This window comes from Gorilla gorilla, chromosome 10 (genome assembly GCF_029281585.2).
Source record: "Gorilla gorilla gorilla isolate KB3781 chromosome 10, NHGRI_mGorGor1-v2.1_pri, whole genome shotgun sequence".
Lineage (NCBI taxonomy): Eukaryota > Metazoa > Chordata > Mammalia > Primates > Hominidae > Gorilla > Gorilla gorilla.
Window position 1 is genome coordinate 97,731,060 of NC_073234.2, and position 18,353 is coordinate 97,749,412.

Sequence of the window (18,353 nt, forward strand, 5' to 3'; positions counted from 1 at the left end):
TGAATCTTTAAAAATAGCAAGTAATGGAAGTTACAGGCTGGATAACTTGAAAACAAATAAAGTACAGCAGCTATATTTCCATAATTCAAAAATTTTTTTTATAGAGTTCTAGACTATCTGAGTAAACTAGGGTTAGCCCAAAATACCATAAACTGTTGGACTGAATTAGAACACTACCCTTTTTTTAAAAAAAAAAATTGTTGTAAAGATAATATTGTAACTCAGATCTTTAAATTTCTGAAATTGCTGAGACCTGTACTTAAAGGAAATTAACAGCATTTAATTCATGTTGGATTGGATTTTTTTCAAGTTTTTTCAGTAGGATAGTTAAGTTGATTTTAACGTTTACATTTCCAACAGAAATATCACAATTCTTTCTTTTGGCAACATTGTCCAATAGCTAACTATTATAATGGTCCCTTTGCACTTGGAGATTTAATACTCTTATTCTATCACACTCTACAAAATTGCTGCCTTGGAGCCTGGGGATGTTGAGACTCCCCTTAAACCTGAGAATTTCACTTAATAGTTGACTGAGTTTTCCAGTTTGTATCATGGCTAAATATTTTGATGTGGATTTTATTACTTTTGGCTGAGTTAGTAAATTCAGTTTATAAAATATCCATAGAAATTTACATCATTCACAACATATATCTTAAATTAATTTACTCTAGTAATTTTAATTTATGTTTAGTTGATTCAGAAATGGAAGGTATATATCTCTGCTGATTTTATTCATATTAATGAATTTGGTAAACATTACCACCACCAGCTTAATAGATATTAGCTTAAATATGTAGTTTTTATTTAGAATTCTACAAACCCTCATCACTTATCTTACTTATCTTGCTTTAAGTTTTGTCAGGTAACATCACTATTTTTTGTGTTTAAGAATATTTTTTTAATTTAATAAGTAACTACAAAAGATTAGCTATGCTGGAGAAGACTTCATAGCCTGTAGTGTGGATTTTTTTGGTAGAACTAAACTTCTTCCCTAGATTGCAGCATAGTTTCATGAGGTGAACGTTTTGCATACTTCATTTAAACCTTTAAGATGTGTGTTTTTTTGAATTATTCAAAATTAATTTTCAATGAATGGGCCTGATTGGACTTTCCCATCTATTGAGCTCCTTTGAACCACTACAGACAAATTGGAAGGCTTTCTTTTAACTCTTTTAAATAAATTAACTTGCCTTAAAAATGGCCATAGAACAATGAGATTGAACTAATCTGTCAGTGTGCCTATGTGCATCCATCGTAATAAGCAGGAGTGTGCTGCAGTAATAAGCTTAAAACTCACTTACTGAAAGGAATGAAATTTAATGTTAATATATGCTTTGTGTTCATTGTAGTTTGATAGTAATGCTGTCCTTGCTGTAGTCACTAAAGGATTCAGGCTGAGGAATGTTCCGTCTTGACACATGCTTCGATTACAGAGCTGAGACAAAAAAGAGTACTGAATCTTCTGACACTCTTAAAACTTCTGCCTGAAAATGGTATGGTCCACCTTGGCAAGATACAGCCACACCTGAGTTCAACAAGGTTCATGATCCTCCTACAGAGAAGGGCACTAGGTATTTGCAAACAGCACAACAGTTTATCATTCTAGTCTAAATTAGTGAGTATTTGGAAACTGCTGACAGTTACACACTAAGCTTATAGAAAGTCTGGTTTAAAACTGGCCATGGGAAGAAAATGAGTTGTTTTCACCAGGTTATAACCTGATTCGTTTTGGAACTCATATTGACAGTGCATTGAGCACGTGCACCCCGCCCCCCTGCCACAAGTCTGCATCATCCAAATGATGCAGGAACTGTTTTGCAGGGACATTTATATATCACTGGGGATATTACCATTGTTCCTCATGCACTGTGGACAGGGAGTAACAGTGTTGCCCGGGCTGACTACCTTTAAATGCACAGTTATAGGCCAGCCAGGACAGTTCGTAAATTTAATAAATACATTACTATTCAGATTTTAACCAACCTACCTTCCTTCCTTCCTCCTTCCCTCCCTCCCTCTCTCTCTCCCTTCCTCCCTTCCTCCTGTCCTTCCTCCCTCCTATCCTCCCTCCCTTCCTTCCTCCCTTTTCTCTCTCTCTCTGTTTCTGTCTCTTTCTTTCCATAAAAAAGGCCTGATTGTAATTTGGAGTTTAAATTTTTAATTGCATAAAATATTAAGAGAAAACTGCGTGTTCCATATAGCTAATCGTTTAAATAGTAAATATAAATGGAGCCATTAGATATATTGCCAAAATTCACAACAAAATGAAAATATTGGCATTTGTTATACAAATTAAGTGTTCATTTGTTGTTTATTAATATCACACTAATTAACCATTAATTATTGCTGAAGACTTTTTCTATCTTCACTTTTTTTAGGTATGACTGATTTTCCCAAAATATTTTGTGAAACTTCTCAGAAGTTGGTGAGTGTGGAAGCGTTTGCTCTGGCTGCGAAATACTATTCTGTACAAAAGTTGGGAATATGTACTCCTTTTGAACAGTTGCTTGTAGCCCTTCGAGGAAATCAAAACCAGAGAATTGGTATGTCTATTTATGTGTGTGTTTATGTGCTTTTTAGGTACTTAGAAGCAATACTTTGTTCATATATGTGTATCTTTCCAAAATATTATTAATTTATTGTTAGACCTTAATATATAAGCCCTGACAAATTAACTATTGTTTAGAAGAGTAGGTTTTCCCCTTGTACTATATTAAACAGAACAACTTATAGATCTCCACATGTTTTTCTAGTAACTTCTTGTAAGTCTTGTAACTTCTACTGCAGATAGTTCCTGCCCCTCAAACATGGATCACAGTGAGCTACTACAAATTCCAAAATCTACATTATTTTTGTTGCAGCAGGCTAATGTTCTCTATGGGAAGAGGGTGGGAAGAGTGGAAGGGGACATTTGGGGATGTGGGGAGAAGCGTGAGTGTCAGAAAGTGGGGATGGTACAAATTAAAAAAACAAATATGATAATGTGGTAGATTAAAACTCAGCCATATCTATAATAATATTCAATGTAAATTGTTTCTACATGCCAATTAAAAGGCAGAGATCAGAAGGCTGTGGTTAAAAAAAAATCTCAGATTCTTTTATCTTACACAAACCTCTTTCATATCTCTTATTTGATCCTTATTTCTCCCCACCTTTTTATTTTGAAAATTTCCAAACCTACAGAAAAGTTAACAAGAATAGTACAATAGACCCTGTATACTTTTCACCTAGATTCACCATGTGTTCACATTTTGCCACATTTGTTGTAGTTCTCTTCTACACACACATGCACACACACACACACTCCTCTTTTTCTGAATCTTTTGAACATAAGTTATAGATATTTTAGCATTTTACTCTCAAATACTTCACTCTGTATCTCAAAATAACAAGGGCATTTTCCTACACATCTCATAGTTTATTGGCACACACAGGAGTTTAACTCTGATACAGTAATATTGTGTAATAAGCAGTCTCTATTCAAGTTTCTTTACTTTTTCCAAGAATATCTTTTAGAGCCATTTTTTTTTCTTCATGCAGGAATTAGTCTAGGCTCATACCTGACATTTAGTTGTCATGTCTATTTAGTCTTTTCAATCTTAAGTCGTTTCTTACCCTTGCTTTTGTTTTTCCTAACAGTGATACTTTTGATATCTATAGGCAGGTTTATTTTATTGTTTCCCCAAGATTAGATTCAGGTTATGCATTTTTGATAGGAGTACTACTCAAGTGATTCCTTTTTCACATATCAAATTAGGAAGCACATATAATTTTGTCACATTACTGGTGACCCTAAGTTTACTCACTTGGTAAAGGTGGGTCTACTGGAGTTCTCCATTGTAAAAGGACCCTTTTATCTTTGAGTCCAATTCTTTTATTATTATTTTAATTTTTTAAATCTCTCTAACCATTTTAAGCAAAATTATTTCATAGTGTTCCCCCTGGAGCAAGAGAGGGGCTGTTTGGTGAATTATGGGTCTTGGTAAGAACCATTATAGCTGCAAATGGGTTCACTAGCAATGTTACTATGGGGGCTGTAGTCGACTGGCAATGAAAGGTCTAAGGAGAACACTCTATCCCAGGTGCTGCTGACTGGCAATAAATGAGTGTACCTCTGCATCAAGGGTATAATCCTTGGCCCCTCCCCCAATGTATAAAGTATAAGGGTCACAGTTTGCGCATCAAAGTGAGTAAAGGTGTTATATCCTAGGCAAGAACAAACAGCAAAACCACCATTCAAGGTCTGGATGGACTCTGTTGTGTCCAGTACAAGAAAGAGTTGACTTAGCCATGTAGAGAGGTGCATGCTGGTGATAAGTGAGAGTGGAGGGGCTATATTCCCCATCCTGGAGTAATCAGCATATTTGTTTACTAGGTTAGTATCTGCCAGTAGAATGACATTGTGGAATTCAGACCTCTCTGATGGAGACCATGTCCTACAGTGCCCTCAGAATGTTACCAAGAAGGTGCTACCTTCCATCTACAGGACCATGAGTAACCAGCACTTAACACCTGGAAAGACCTCATTAAAACCCAGTATCCCAATGTGGTAATCCCAGATTAAGCCTATACCAAGGCATTCACAGATGTGAACACTGTCGTGCCATAATAACCATTCCAGTCCTACATTTGAGTTCCCTACCACCCAACTCCCACATGACTGATGATGTTGACTACCTTGTCATATGCTTTTTGGCCATTTTAATATACTTTATAATGTGTAGCATACAGTGTATACTCGTATAGTCCTATAGTTCTGCAATGAGGGAAATGTTCTGTGCTTGTGCTGCTCAGTACAGTAGAAACTAGCCACATGTGGCTGTTGAGAACTTCACCTGTGGCTAGTGCAGCATAGAATGTTAATTTTCAATTATATTTGATTTTAGTGTAAATTGCAATAATCACATGTGGTTAGCAGCTACTATATTAGACAGCACAGGTAATGAAATGACTGTTTAAGTTTTTTTCCCCACTTTTCTATTGGGTGATTCTTTTTGTATTGATTTGTAGGAGTTTGTTTTATTTTATTCTTAGATACAAATTCTCTGTAGATGTATGTGTTGGAATTATCTTCTTTCATTTGGGGCTTGCCTTTTTACCTCATAATGTTGTCTTTTGATGAAAAATTTCTTTTGTAGTCCACTTTACCAGTCTTTTCCATTATAGTTAATTGTTAAGGAATAGTTTTAATGTTCTATGGATTTTTACATTTACTTTATTAATTTAAATTTTATTTATAGTGGCTAAGCTAGTAGAGATCTGTCCAGAAACCACAGTAGAATCTCTGTATTATTTTCCTACTTAATTTCAAAAAATATGAACATCTAACTGATAATTCCTACTAAATTTTGATTCTTTAATAGCAGTTTTTTACTTTTATTTTCATTAGGTGAAAATCAGAAGGCAGTTGAGTTTATGAATATGAAGAAATCTCATGAAGTTCAGGCAATGTCAGAGCTGATCAGCAGTATTGCTGACTACTATGGAATAAAGCAGGTAAGAGTATTTCCCTATGTTTTTAGGTGTTAAAATTATTGCCACTTTTTGGTATTATTCAAATTTCACCTTTTTACTGTCAGCTAGCCTTTAAAATGTCATTAAATAATAGCATCATTTAAACATCAGATCCTTTAAACATCAGATTCTTTAAGCATACACTTATTTCCTAGTATATTGTAATTTTAGAAAATTTGTAGTAAAATCAAGACATGACTGTTAATGTTTTGCCACACATTTCATTCTTTTCAGAGTGGACAGAAGTTAAGCTTAATTCTCTTTGATAAATTTTCTCTCCAGTCTGAGGTAGCATTATGAGGATGACATTCTGCAAAACTGTTTGCTGCTAGATGTTTTCAGGATATGGGTTACCAAGCTGTGGTCTGGGATACCTGCATCATTATAGTAACACAAAGTAGTTATGTTTTTAAGACTTGGATTATATCATAGTGTTTGATTCACAATGCATTCCTGTTTTGAAAAATAGTTTTTATGGTAGATAATGATATTGGATAGTAGATTTTAAAATAAGATTAATGATTGTACACATTGGCCTATAAAAATAGTAAGTTATTTTTCTTATTCCTTGTTTATAAAAATAGTAAGTTTTTTCTTATCTCTAGAAGAAGATCGGTAGTGGTAAAGGAGATGTTCCTTCCTGTAATTTTTATTAGGTATTAGAATCTTTCCATGGTTTCATCAAAACTTGAGAGTTTGAGGATGATTAGAAAACTATGAAAGTTTGGCATAGGCTTGCAGAGCCACTTGTGGCAACATGGATCTCTAGGGTGGGTATAGAGTAAGAGCTAAGGTAATACTAGTTTTCAGCCTTTTCTCTAGATTCTCATACCTAAGCAATATCTATCAGTACCAGTAACAGCCTTATGGCAATGATACTCAGCTGGAGTCGAAGAGGCAAGCCCTCCCCCATGGTGCCATATCAGAATCTTGGGGAGCGAGTGCTGTTTCTAAATATCCTTCAGGTGGCAGCCAACCTCTATTAAGAGCAGTAATAATGGGATTGGTCTCTAGAGGACCAAATACATAATTTAGTTAGAATTAAAAGGGGCATAATGAACTCAGACTTAAGGCATCAGTTAATATAACAGCAAGTCCACTGGAGACGACAGAGCCCTAAAGACAGAAAATTCAGATAACTGGTAGTCAGCTAAGCTGGATACAGGTTCTGTACATGGATGGTATGAATCCAGTTACAGAGTAGGAGAATGGAGTAAAGGTCCAGTCTTGAGGGGAAATCTGGTCTGAATGGGGCAGAACAACAAGAACTGGACTTAGATTTTATATAGAAACCCAGGCAAAGACCCAGTCATTTAGTTTGGGAAGCAGAAGCAGGAAAATATAGAAGTGGCCAAAACATAATGTGTACTATATGAAAGGGATTTTAGTCAGGATTCCTATGGGGTTGGTTTTACAGATTTTTCTTTTTATTAAAAATATAATGATGTATCACTGTGTAAGATTTATTTACACTTTAAATATAATTCAGTCTTAATCACTTTCTAGCCAATGTGCAAAATTTGTCCATAATCCTAACTTTATTGAGATATAAATGAACTTATGTTAATTGTACAGTGTGATGTTTTGTTAGTATATGTGTGTGTGTGTGTGTAAATGTTATATAAAACATACATAACTTTTCATTGTGCATATATACCACATTTTCTTTATCCATAAATTCATTGATGGACACTTAGGTTGTTTCCGTATTTTGGCTATTATGAATAGTGTTACAATAAACATGAGTGTCCAGATATCTCTTCCATATACTGATTTCCTTTTTTTTTTTTTTTGGATATATACCCAGTAGTGGAATTGCTAGATCATATGATAGTTCTATTTTTAGTGTTTTGAAGAACCTCTATACTGTTTTCCATAATGGCTGTCTAATTTACATTCCCACCAACAGTATATGAGTTCTCCTTTCTCTACATTCTTGCCAACACCTACCTTAATGCTTTTTGATAATAGCCTTTCTAACTGGGATGAGATGATATCTCATTATAGTTTTTATTTGCATTTCTCTGATGCTTAGTGATATTGGACATTTTTTCATATACCTGTTGGCCATTTGTATGTCTTCATTTGAAAAATGTCTATTCAGATCTTTTGCCCATTTTTATTTTTTTAATTATTTATTTATTATTATTATACTTAAAGTTTTAGGGTACATGTGCACAATGTGCAGGTTAGTTACATATGTATACATGTGCCATGCTGGTGCGCTGCACCCACTAACTCGTCATCTAGCATTAGGTATATCTCCCAATGCTATCCCTCCTGCCTCCCCCCAACCCACAACAGTCCCCAGAGTGTGATGTTCCCCTTCCTGTGTCCATGTGTTCTCATTGTTCAGTTCCCACCTATGAGTGAGAATATGCAGTGTTTGGTTTTTTGTTCTTGCGATAGTTTACTGAGAATGATGATTTCCAATTTCATCCATGTCCCTACAAAGGACATGAACTCATCATTTTTTATGGCTGTTGCCCATTTTTAAATCAGATTATTTGCTTTTATTCCATTGAGTTGTTTGTGTCCCTTATGTATTCTGGTTGTTGATCCCTTGTCGAGTGGGTAGTTTGCACATGTTTTCTCTCAATCTGTGTGTGTCTCTTCACTCTGATTGTTTACTTTGCTGTACAGAAGGTTCTTAGCTTGATGTGATCTCATTTTTGTCCATTGCCCATTTTTGCTGTGGTTGCCTATGCTTTTGAGGTCCTACTGAAGAAATCTTTGCCTAGACCAATGTCCTAGAGTGTTTCCCCAATGTTTTCTTCTAGTAGTTTCATAGATTCAGATCTTAGATTTAAGTCTTTAATCCATTTTGATTTGATTTTTGTATATGGTGAGAGATAGGGGTCTAGTTTCATTCTTCTGCTTATGGATATCCAGTTTTACCATCTATTGAAGAGACTGTGCTTACCCTAATGCATCTTCTTGGCACCTTTGTTGAAAATGAGTTGGCTGTAAATGCATGGATTTAATTCTGGGTTCTCTATTCTGTTTTATTGGTCTATGTGTCTGTTTTTATGGGAGTGTCATACTGTTTGGGTTAGTATAACTTTGTAGTATAATTAGAAGTTAAGTAGTGTGATGCCTCCAGCTTTGTTCTTTTTGCTCAAGATTGCTTTGGCTGTTCTCTGTCTTTTGTGATTCCACATAAATTTTAGGATTTTTTTTCTATTTCTGTGCAGAATGTCATTGATATTCTAGTAGGGATTGCACTGAATCTCTAGATTTCTTTGGGTAAAATGCACATTTTAACAATATTGATTCCCCTAATCCATGAACATGAAATATCTTCCGGTTTTTTTGTGTCCTCATCAATTTATTTCATCAATGTTTTGTAATTTTCACTGTTGAGATCTTTAACTTCTTTGGTGGCATTTATTCCTAGAGATTTTATTTTGTAGCTATTGTAAATGAGATTACTTTCCTGTTTTCCTTTTGAGATTGTTCTCTGTTGTCATATAGAAATGCTACTAGTTTTTGTTACTGATTTTGTATCCTGCAACTGTACTGAATTTCTTTATCAGTTCTAATAGTTTTTTGATCGAGTCAGTTTTTCTAGGTATAAGATCATATCATCTGTAAACAAAGATCATTTGACTTTTTCCTTTTAAATTTGGATGCCTTTTATATCTTTCTCTTGCCTAATTGCTCTGGCTAGGACCTCCAATACTATGTTGAATAAAAATGGTGAAAGTGGGCATTCTTGTCCTGTTCCAGATCTTGGTGGAAAGGCTTTCACTTTTTCTCTATTCAGTATGATGCTAGATGTGGGTTTATTTCTTTTCCTCTATTAATTTTAGGTTTGGTTGGCTCTTGCTTTTCTAGTATTTTTTAAAGGTGTATTGTTAGGTTATTTGAAAATTTTCTACTTTTTTGTTACATGCATTTATTGCTGTCAACTTCTTAGTACTACTTTTGCTGTATCCCGTGGGTTTTGGTATGTTGTGTTTCCATTTTTATTACTTTCAATACATTTAAAAATTTCACTCTAATTTCTTCATTGACACATGGTCATTCAGGAGCATGTTGTTTCATTCCCATGTGTTTTTATACTCTTCAGAGTTTCTCTTGTTATTGATATTTGACATAATTTCAATTTTTGGGATTTATTTTGTGTCCTAACATATGGTCTATCCTTGGGAATGGTCCATGTGCTGAGAAGAAGAACATGAAGCTGTTGGGTGAAATGTTCTGCAAATGTCTATTATGTCCATTTGGTCCATAGTGCAGATTATGTCTGCTGTTTCTTTGCCTACTTTCTGTTTGGATGATCTGTCCAATACTGAATGGGACTGTTGAAGTCCCCAACTGTTATTATATTTTTAAAATGCGATTTAATAGATACAAATTTCATGAGGTAAGTAGAAACCCAGATTCTGAAATACATAACCTTATTGGTGACCATAGAGAACTAAACAAGAATGTCATTTTTACCTCAGCCATATTGCTCCCTACATGCCAAACACCTTTGTCTCTTTCATTCACATTACCAAGGCTTCTTAATTTTTATCTCTAAAACATGTTCACTCATTCATACTTGCATGCATTCATTCATTTAGCAAATATTTCTTAGCTCTTAACCATGTTCCAGGCATTATTTTCTATACTGAGGTTGCATCAGTGAACAAAACAAACAAGAAATATTTTTGCCCTAGTGGCATTTATGTTCTAATTAGGAGAGATTGACAATAAAAAGGTTATGAGTGTATTTTAATGTGTATGTTGATATATTTTAAAGATGAAAAATTAAAACAAAAGGGAGGAGCTTATCTGGGGATAGTTAATTAAAGTTTTTGATACAGAGGGGAAGGTCAAGTAAGACCTCATTGTAACGATAATAGAGTTAAAACCTTCGGGAGGTAAGCTATCCATTAGATGATCTAGAGGAAAAACTTTTCTTATAGAGGGAACAACAGGTTCAGTGGCCCTGAACATGCATACTTTGTTTCTGAAACATCCAGGAAATCAGATTGAACAAGCAGAAAGTAGTAGGAGCTGAGGTTGTGGTGGAAGAGGACAGGACATTAAGTTGCAGTGTCTTGGAAGTCATTGTGATAATTTGGGTTTTTTATCCTGAATGAGACTGGAAGCCATTGGAGCCACTGGATCATTCTTTCTACTCTGTTAGGTTGTATTATGAAACAGATATTTCCACTATATTTGCCTCTTTTCTTTACCATAGTCTTTGTGGACATTTGAGCTGGTTACTTTGCAAAATTAGCTCCTATCTGAGCAGGAGCATCCAGAGTTGAAGCAAAAAGACTCAGCAAACGTAGGAGTTAACAGTATGAGATAAAACCAAAGAGGTAATGAGGGATTTGCTAAGAGTAGTGATATGATCAGACTTTGTTTTTCTCTGTTGAAAATGGAGTGAAAAGGGAAAGGTGAGAACAGGGAGATTACTGAGAAAGCCATTGCAGTTAACTAGGCTCAGGATGGAGTTGGTATGAAGTAGCTCTGGTAAGTGATGAGATCATGGATTTGCTCACAGTTCAGATGTAGCTTATGAGAGACAGAAGGAGTCCTGTTCTTTACCTGGAGGTATGTTACAAATTTGAGAGTCATTAGCTTGGAATGGTAGTTAGATCTCTAGGTCTGTCAGCAAAATGTATCTTTACTATCTAAAGTATAGTACCATACTAATGTTATTACAAAATTTAACCACTGCTTGTAACAATATTTCTGTGGGAAAGTCTCCTAAACAACATTGGGAGACTCAGAAGATCCCTCCCACCAGGTATTGGACTAGAGACTCCTCTGTCTTCAAACCTATAATGTATGGCATATGATCCAGCAGGGACGTCTATTGTGGGGAAGGGCAGGAGATCAGGGTGGTGGGGATTTTCCTATTCTGATCAGATAGTTTGAAGACAAAACTAATTAAATAACAGAGTTTCTACTATATAGCCCTTGCATGAGTATGATATGGTATCTGCAGTTAGACTGTAGTTTCTTAAAGTCAAGATTTACAGTTGTATGCTGCATAAGGACATTTCAGTCAACAACAGACCACATATAAGATGGTAGTGCCATAACATATAATACTGTATTTTTATTGTACCTTTTATATGCTTAGATACACAAGTGCTTATTTTGTTATGTATTCAGTACAGTTATATGCTGTACAGGTTTTTAGCATAGTTGTATAGTAGGCTATACCATCTAGGTTTGCATAAGCACACTCAAAGATGTTTGCACAACAAAATTTCTTAATACATTTCTGAGAACATATTCCCATCATTAAGTGATGCATGACTGTATATAATTCTTCTGTGTTTCCCTGCAATACCTATCCTAGAATAATAACAAAATGGAAGTATAGGGAATAATTACTAAGTTTATTTTGTATTTATGAGACATTATTTACTGGAGTTTTTCCTATGAACTGTTCTCATTGTAAGACCTTGAAACGTTTTGAGGATTTAATTAGGGTTATGCATTACTGTAAGTATAGGAATGTTTCCTTGAGTGGCTCATACTTATGTCAAGATTTCATTGACTTTAGAAATTAAAGATATGTATAAGAGTAGGTAATGATTTGTTGTGATAGTATTTCTATAGTTCTCCATTTATTTTATGAAATGACATGGCAATTATAATGTTTATAACTTTTTATTCTTATTTTTTGTTTCATTGAATGTGTAATTTAGATATTCACCAACTCTAGCTTTGATAAATTTTGGTAATTATAACAGTTAATGTAACCACTAGCATAATTAAGAATATACCTATCCTCCTAAAAACTTTTCTTGTGTGCTTTTGTAGGATATTTTCTCTTTCATTCTCAGAGAATCACTGATCTGCTTTTAGTTTTGACTTTTCTAGAACATTGTACAAATGGAATCATAGTATGTAGACTTTTCATTTCAGTTCTTCCACTTAGCACATAGCATTTGAGAGCAGTTGATATCTTTTTGTGTATTAATGCCTTGTTCCATTTTATTGCTGAGTAGTATGCCATATGCTATAGTCCAGATATGCTATTTGTTTTTTTATTTACCAGTTGATGGACATTTGTTTCTATTTTTTGCCTACTATCCAGAGTAAGACTTCTCTGAATATTCACATATAAGCCTTTGTGTGGACATGTTTTCATTTCTCTTAGATAAATTGGAGTGAGATGGATGGGTCATATGTAAAGTGTATATTTAATTTTATGGTAAACTCAGTGTTTTCCAAAGTGGTTATGCCATTTTACATCTGCGTACATCTCACTGTGGTGGTTGTTTGTATTTCTCTAGTAGGCATCTTTTCACATTGGCAGTGTGTATATCTTATTTTGTAAAGTGTACGTTTGAATATTTTGCCTGTTTTCTAACTGGGTTGCTTGTCTTCTTACTGAGTTGTAAGAGTTCTTTATTCTAGATATAAGTCCTTTCTCAGATAAATGTTTTGCAAGTATTTCTTTTCATTTTTATCTTTTTTAATAGCAGTTTTAATTTTAGTGAAGTCCATTTTTAAAATTCTTTTGTTATTCCTGATCTTTATGTCCTACGTAAGAAATGTTTGTCTATCCAAATGTCACAATTTCTCTCCTGTTTTCTTCCATGAGATAACATTTTTTTCTATTATGTTTAGATCTGTGATATACTTTTAATTAGTTTTTGTGTTTGATTTGTAGCAGACAAAATTTTTTTTTCTTTTTTTTATATCAACATCCAGTTATACCAGCACCATTTGTTGAAAAACCTATCTTCTTCATTAGATTGTCTTGGGCACTTTGTCCAAAATCAGTTGATTATATAAGTGTGGATCTATTTCTGTACTGTTTTTTCCCATTGATTTATATGTCTATTTTTATATCAGCTGTTTCTTTCCATTTTTTCCATTGATTTATGTGTCTGTTTTTATACCAGCTGTAGCTATACTACACTGTTTTAGTTTTATATTTTTGAATCAGTAAAATTCTTCAACCTTATTCTTTTTCAAAAGTGTTTTCATTATTTTAGGCATTTTTGCCTTATTTTTTAAATCATAATATCTACTTACCAATTTCTTTACAAAGCTTAGCTAGGATTTTAATTAGGATTGTGTTGAAATGTGAAGAAAGAATTGCCACCTTAGTATTGAGTCCACCATTTCATGAACATAGTATATCTCTTTATATCAATTTTTTAGTTTTTTATGCAATGTTTTATAGTTTTCAATATATAGGTTTTGTACATCCTTCATTAAATTTATTCCTATATATTCTATTTTTATTCTATTTTAACTGTTTTAAAATTTTACTTCCTAATTTTTATTTTTATTTTTTTTTATAGAGACAGGATCTTGCTATATTGGCCAGGGCAGTCTCAAACTCTTGGCCTCTAGCAGTCCTCCCTCAGCCTCCCTGAGTGCTGGGATTATAGGTTTGAGCCACCAAGGTTGACTCCTAATTGTTTTTTGCTACTATATTATATATGTTCTGATGATTCGTTGTTAATTCTATTGACTTTGTGCCCTGACACATTGCTAAATTCACTTACTATTTCTGTTAGCCTTTTGTATGTTCTTTAAGATATTCTGCAGACATGACTATGTCATCTATGTACAAAAAAGACAGTTTTCCTTTTTCCCTTACATTATTTATTTCTTTTGCTTCTTTTTGTTGACTTATTAAACTAGCAAAACCTCCAGTAAAATGTTGAATAAAAATGATGAGTGGTTGGTTTTTCATAGGAATAAAAAAAATTAAAATAATATTTAAGTTATATAACTCATTTGTTTACTTCAAAAAAATCTAGAATGCTTTCTATTACCATTTGCCTAAAATTCTTTAATTTATTCTTTTTTTCTAATCTTAGGTGATTGACTTGGGTTCCGGTAAAGGCTACCTAAGCTCTTTTTTGTCCTTGAAGTATGGCTTAAAAGTTTATGGAATTGATTCCTCAAATACCAATACTCATGGAGCTGAGGAGAGAAACAGAAAATTGAAGAAACATTGGAAACTCTGTCATGCTCAGTCAAGATTAGATGTCAATGGACTAGCATTAAAAATGGCAAAAGAAAGGAAAGTGCAAAATAAAGTTAAAAATAAAGCTGATATTGAGGAAGTGTTTAACAACAGCCCTACAAATCAAGAAAAGATGCCTACCTCAGCTATTTTGCCTGATTTTTCTGGCTCTGTAATTTCTAATATCGGAAACCAAATGGAAACCCTTCATTCTCAGCCACATCAAGAAGAAAATTTGTGTTTTGAAAATTCCTTTTCTCTTATAAACCTCTTGCCTATTAATGCCGTAGAGCCTGCTTCTTCACAGCAAATACCCAACAGAGAAACATCTGAAGCCAATAAAGAGAGAAGAAAAATGACATGGAAGTCAAGTGAATCAAATATATATTCACCTTTAACCTCTTTTATCACTGCTGATTCAGAACTCCATGACATTATTAAAGATTTGGAGGTGACTTTACTTTTGAATTATTTAATTTGATTTACAAAAACATTGTATTCAATTTTAATAGTAGCTTACTTAACATACGTATCTTACTTGATCACATTAATCTAACAGACCAAGAAAATAAAATCATAAGTAGGCTTTCGTTATTCCCACACCCATCAAAACCTGACATGAGCCTGTTCAGAATAGAGTATCCTCTACTCATTTCAAGCCTCTTAAATCAAATTGAAGTCCTGGCACAAAAGCTAGTAAGTAAACTAAGTTCTCATTCTGCAGTTTAGGAATTGTTAAAATTCTAAACAAGTAATTAAATTTTAATTTAAATTTGAAGTAAAGGGGTATCTAGAACAAAGTAATGTTCAATGTTACACTTGCCAATATGGAATTTCCTTGAGCAAGAGTAGCTTCTAAGTGTTCTTCAAAGCTTGAACTTTTTCTAAATTACAAGTATGTCAGTTTATGTAATTGAAAGACAGCAGATCTTAAAGGCAATGTTGCATGTTAAAACAGTATTATAGAGGAGATTCTAGAGATCATTTGGCCTAACTCATTGTCTCAAAAAAGAAAAAAAAAGGTAGCTTTTGGAGTTGTATTACCCTTGTAATTTTTTTTTCTTTTTAAAGAAATTCTTCCCCAAAGAAATGTATAAATAGGCCGGGTGCAGTGGCTCACGTCTGTAATCCCAGCACTTTGGGAGGCCAAGGCAGGCGGATCACGAGGTCAGGAGATCGAGACCATCCTGGCTAACACAGCGAAACCCCATCTCTACTAAAAATACAAATATATATATATATATTAGCCGGGTGTGGTGGCAGGTGCCTATAGTCCCAGCTACTCGGGAGGCTGAGGCAGGAGAATGGCGTGAACCCTGGAGGTGGAGCTTGCAGTGAGCCAAGATCGCACCACTCAACTCTAGCCTGGGTGACAGAGCGAGACGGTGTCCCCCCCCCCCACAAAAAAGAAAAAAAGAAATATATAAATAAAAGAGATAGTAGAGTTCTTTATAAATTTAAATCCTTGTTTGATAGCTGACCATTGTTTTACCATTTTTTAAATGGGAAATTTTTCTTTTTCCCAGATATTTTTGGATTTAAGGGAATCTAGTGTACCTTCATTAATTCTTTTTCTTATACATGAAATTAGTAATTATTTTAGACTTTCTTTTAGGGTTAAACAATCTCAATGACTTTAGTTTAACTTAAAAAATGTAAATTTCTAGTACATTTTGTCACCTTCTAATTTTCTCAAAATCTTGCTGAAAATACATGATCAAAACTGTATACAAATTCTTTTAAGAACCATCTAAAATAAGATATACTGGAAGAATGTTTCTTGGATCCTATAACAAATCACAATTTAATAACAGAATTAACTAACACCCCCTATTCCCCCTACCCTCTCGCAATACTTAAATATTTTACTAGTAGGATAATACGGTGACTACATATTTTTGTCTCCTAGCTGCTACTTGCTAATATTAACTAATCTTATATAATAAATACAATAAAGAATGAGGTTAAATGTTCTTTTATTTTCTTTAGGGAGAGCTAAATTAGGCTTAAAGAGAGAAATTTGTAGCTTTATTACTCTGTCCCTAAGTAGCAATAAATCTTGTCTGAATTATTTTTTACTGATGACATCATAATCTCTAAATAAAACCTATCTAAACTAATCATCAAGAAAAGCAGAGTAGCTGTATAACCCTCTAAAAACTGTGCTTTGAAAAGGATAGTGCTTGAAGCAACTGAGTGTTCTGTCAGGTCAAAACCACTTACAGGCATAATTTTTTTTTTAGTAAGTTTGATTACAGCTGTCTTTTATGTCTAGGACATAGGCTAAAATAACATTTTAGTAAAATAATTTTTAAAAATGTTAGTGAAACAATTATATGCTGACAATAGTTATAAAAATGTGCTTGAGAAATTATGTTATTTTGAATTTGTAATTTAAAGTAAATTACAATGATAAAAAAATGGACAATGTTTTCTGAATTTTATTATATGGTAGTATACTAAGTCATTTACAGGGATTAGTTTACTTAAGTTTTGAAAGAACCCATTGAGATGAAGTACTGTTATTATCTCCATCTTACAGTTGAGGAAATCAGTTTCCTCAATTTGCTTTCCAAATCACACTGTGACAGAACTTGAATTTAGACAGGCTGTTTCCCGAGACTGTGCTCTTAATGACTGTACTACAGGTTATGCAATTAGTTCATTAATAACTATTTCTTTAACATTTCTTAAGTAAACACATGTATCTTTAATATTTACAGCTTTAAGATTAATTTTAGTTGGTATTACAAAGTACCAACTAAAATTAGTTGATGAGTGATACTTTAGAGAACACTTTGAGAGACATGATGATTTAATTTTAAAAAACTAGAAATTAATATACCTATATTCACAGATTTATACTAAAACATGATCTTTACATTATCATGGTTTGAGTGTCATCTGGAAAATTGAGAGGCTAATATTAGAAATTTTTTAGTTCCAAATGGTAAAAGTATGTGATTCTAATAGGGTACAGGTTTTCTGTATAAATTTTTTTTCTGTACAAGTTTCTTTTTACTCCTACTTTAACTAAATTTTTATGAGTCTTGTCAAAGACAGAAGAATATTACTAGTAAATTCAACTTCAAAATGATTGTTATGTTGAACAAGATTGTGTGCATGTATACATTTGTACTCATTGTGTATGTGTGTGTGTACATTTAAATTAGGCTTTGGATAATTAGAATAAACATTTCATAGGAGAATTTTAAATACGATGTATACTATAAAATTTGGAAAAAATTTTTTAATTAGATTTTATATTGTCATAGTTGATGCGGTGTATAAACTAAGCTTTTTGTTGTTAAAGTAGAAATACCAAGTTTACAACAGTTATTTATTTTTTATAACAATATTTTATAACGTTTTGATGGGCAATCTGAGACGTGAAATTAATTTTAAAAATTAATATGATGGTCAAAGTGTGATATAAATTTATAACAAAGCACAGGTTTGGTCTAGAAATACATGTTACATTTGATTAGTCCAATTTTTGCTTTGTCTAGTTGTTAAGCAAATATTAGTTGTAAAATGGGAGAAAATATAAACAGGTAAATAAGTGAAATCACTGAAAAAAATTCAAAAGTTGTAAAAAGAGATCACAGTCATTTTACCTATAAAGAAATAATTATTACTATGAAAATAAAAGCATAAAATACTTTCTAGGTAGAATTTGATAATTATTAACACCTTTACATATTTTAATGAACGTTAAAATTGAAATATTTAATTTAATCTTTAAATCATTAAATCATTAAAGATTTAATGGACGTTTAAATTGAAAGATTTAAAATCTTCAGCTCATGCTGTGGGCAGTACAATGTGCTTGTAGTCCCAGCTACTTGGGAGGCTGAAGCAGGAGGATCATTTGAGGCCAGTAATTTGA

General features: G+C 33.2%; 1 protein-coding gene across 6 annotated transcripts in view; it reads left to right on the plus strand.

Moving 5' to 3' along the window:
• Positions 1-18,353, plus strand: part of METTL25 (methyltransferase like 25) — a 120,814-nt gene that overhangs the window by 26,216 nt on the left and 76,245 nt on the right. For 4 of the 6 annotated variants that reach the window (XM_004053628.5, XM_055358828.2, XM_055358832.2 and 1 more), the window contains exons 2-4: positions 2,382-2,546; positions 5,393-5,499; positions 14,316-14,915. In XM_004053628.5, the coding sequence (XP_004053676.2) occupies positions 2,382-2,546; positions 5,393-5,499; positions 14,316-14,915 (872 nt within the window). Of the gene's footprint in view, positions 1-1,337; positions 1,575-2,381; positions 2,547-5,392; positions 5,500-14,315; positions 14,916-18,353 lie in introns of those variants that run through there. The other 2 variants (XM_055358829.2, XM_055358830.2) reach the window with 2 other exon arrangements.